At 46.0% G+C, this 2,755-nt stretch overlaps 1 protein-coding gene across 1 annotated transcript; it reads left to right on the top strand.

The window, feature by feature from the left end:
• Positions 1-800: 800 nt before the first annotated feature.
• On the top strand, positions 801-2,434 carry LOC119341001 (3-ketoacyl-CoA synthase 5-like). The gene has a single exon (XM_037612902.1). The coding sequence runs from the start codon at positions 871-873 to the stop codon at positions 2,221-2,223; it is 1,353 nt and encodes a 450-aa protein (XP_037468799.1). The 5' UTR covers positions 801-870; the 3' UTR covers positions 2,224-2,434.
• Positions 2,435-2,755: the final 321 nt, after the last annotated feature.

The raw sequence follows: 2,755 nt of genomic DNA, 5'->3' as shown, positions 1-2,755 counted from the left end.
GCCCGCCGGCGTGTGTTTTGCAGGGGCCATCCGCGGTGACGGCAGCGTCATGGGGCACTGGTGGTGCAGGTTCAGATGGATAACTGGTTGGTGTCTGCTTGACCTGAAAGAATTCCGTCGCCATCGTGCTTCTGGGAAGTATGTGCATATTTCTCATACAACCTAGCAAACAACTCACGTTGGCCTGCCCCAGAGTATGCACACAACCAAACATCCATCTCAACTCTTTTTTGCACAGCTAGGAAGATGCATGCGATGCAGCGCGAGACTATGCAAGGATCCAAACACGCCCATAATTTTGAGCGTACATATTAACTGTATATGCTCTTCTAATAAGATTAACCCAAGTGGCAAAAAAAGGTTGCCTATGCATGTGTGCGGACCCTGTGTTAACTACTTACCAAAAAATAAAGGGTTTACTAATTCTTAGCCGATCAGTGTTTTCTTAAGTAAGTATCAGTCGAATTCTGAAAAATGCAAATTCAGTGTAGTGCACTAAGTGCAGTGTGACTTTCACGTTTTTTGGGGGAAGTACAACTATGTGATAAAGTGTACGTTGTACTTTTCATAATGTGGATTGAGACATAAGAAAATCTCAATCAAACGATGGGCCCTAATAATAAAAATATTGCTGGTATGGCCTTTGTGGTTAAACAGTGCGAGCATTTATGCTAGCCGCTCTGTAATCCACGCCCCCTTCTTCACAATCCTTTGCTTCTTTATAAATACGTGCTCAGCAATCTAAACAGGAAATATAAGCTCCCTACTTTCTCTTAATTTGCTCGATTCATCTACCAAGTATCACTACCAGGTCGCCGTGAAGACGTTCACAATTTTCATAGCCGCCTCAGCCACCACACGACCACCGCCATGGAACTGGTCCTCCTAGTAGACACTCTATTTCTCATTTGGCATGATACTTCCGCACACATCCGCCTCTTCTTACTTTTTCTGTGCGCTACCACTGCGGTCATCCTGTACCTCATGAACCGTTCGCGCACTGTATACCTTGTCGATTATGCCTGCTTCAAGCCTAATGCAAACTACCGCATCAGCAAGGCCGCATGGATTGAGAACATTCACCACTGCCGGTCAGACGACAACGACAACGACAACCATCGCTTCTTGAGCCGTATTTCTGAACGGTCAGGACTTGGTGACGAGACGTGCCTCCCGCCTCCCCACCACTATATCCCACCTTATTATTGTTTAAGCGAAGCCCGTGCAGAGGCGGAACTGTCCATCTTCACGGCCATAGATGACCTGCTCGTGAAGACATCTATCAACCTTGATGCCATCTCCATACTCGTCGTGAACTGCAGCGTCTTCAACCCAACTCCGTCGCTCGCTGACATGATCATGAGAAGATACAAGCTTCGAGATGATATCTGCAACGTGCAACTCTCTGGGATGGGCTGCAGCGCAGGGCTAATCGCGGTGGGTCTTGCGAAGGACCTCTTGCAGACCGCCTCCGCCGACGCGCATGCCTTGGTTGTGTCCACGGAGATCATGAATAGGACCTACTACACTGGGAGGAAGCGTGAAATGCAGGTGTTCAACATGTTGTTCCGCATGGGTGGCTCCGCGGTGCTCCTCTCAACCTCGGGTACCAAAGCTCGTTTTCAGCTAGCGCACGTGATTCGGACATGCACCGGGTACCAAGACAACGCATACCAATGTGTGTTCCATGAGGAAGATGACATGGGGAATCTTGGTCTCAATTTATCCAAGAACCTTGTGGACGTCGCCGGCAAGGCTCTCAAGGCTCACATCATCACGGTTGGACCTCTTATTCTTCCTTTGTCGGTCAAGATTGCAATTTTTCTCTCATCCATCTCAGGGAAGGTGCTAAATGGAACCGCCAAGCCATATGTGCCCGATTTCTGCACAGCTTTCAACCATTTGTGCGTCCATGCGGGTGGACGGGCGGTGATTGATGCAGTGCAGCGTAGCCTCGGTCTGCTAGATGAGCATGTTGAGCCATCAAGGATGACACTTCACAGGTTTGGGAACACATCGAGTAGCTCGGTATGGTATGAGCTGGCCTACAGTGAGGCCAAGGGTCGAATGAAGAAGGGGGACCGAGTTTGGATGATTGGGTTTGGCTCAGGATACAAGTGTAACAGTGCGGTGTTGAAGTGCATCCAGCCAGCAAACAACGCTGATAAGGCATGGCAAGATTGCATCTATCGCTACCCAATAGATGTTCCTAAGGAGGTGTAGAGTATGGCCTCGGTTAAATGGCAGGCGGCCAAGAAACATACTCCAATATTGTTCATGTTTTTTTCTAAATAGAGGCTTTAATTATCACCCTTCGAATTATGTATTGTGGATACTGCATACAACCAGTGTCATAATGTTGATTATGTACAAGGCCGTCTCCAAGAATTTGGGGACCCGGGGCGAAATGCAAATAAAATTTTAATTTTGTGTATACTGAAGGACTATCTAAAAAAATGTCTCATAGCTATCCAAGAAACACCTCATGCGAATGCACGCAAAAATTTGCTCAACTGCGCAATATATATAGAACTTAAACTCAATACTTAATGATCAAACAAAATAGATAAGACATGACAAAAATATAAATAATAATAAGGGAGACAAAAGAATACCAAGTCAATAGTTTGCTTGATCCATATTCCTCCCATATGTCCTTGACTGTTGTTGCACGCCACCAGTGAAAAAATATCTGCATCTTATTTATTCTTTGTAACAAGAAATAAAACTGATATAAATATGCATCATCTTTCAT

The sequence above is a fragment of the Triticum dicoccoides genome, chromosome 7B (assembly GCF_002162155.2).
Source record: "Triticum dicoccoides isolate Atlit2015 ecotype Zavitan chromosome 7B, WEW_v2.0, whole genome shotgun sequence".
NCBI lineage: Eukaryota > Viridiplantae > Streptophyta > Magnoliopsida > Poales > Poaceae > Triticum > Triticum dicoccoides.
The sequence above is the reverse complement of the archived record's forward strand: the minus strand, read 5'-3'. Positions and strand labels throughout refer to the sequence as shown.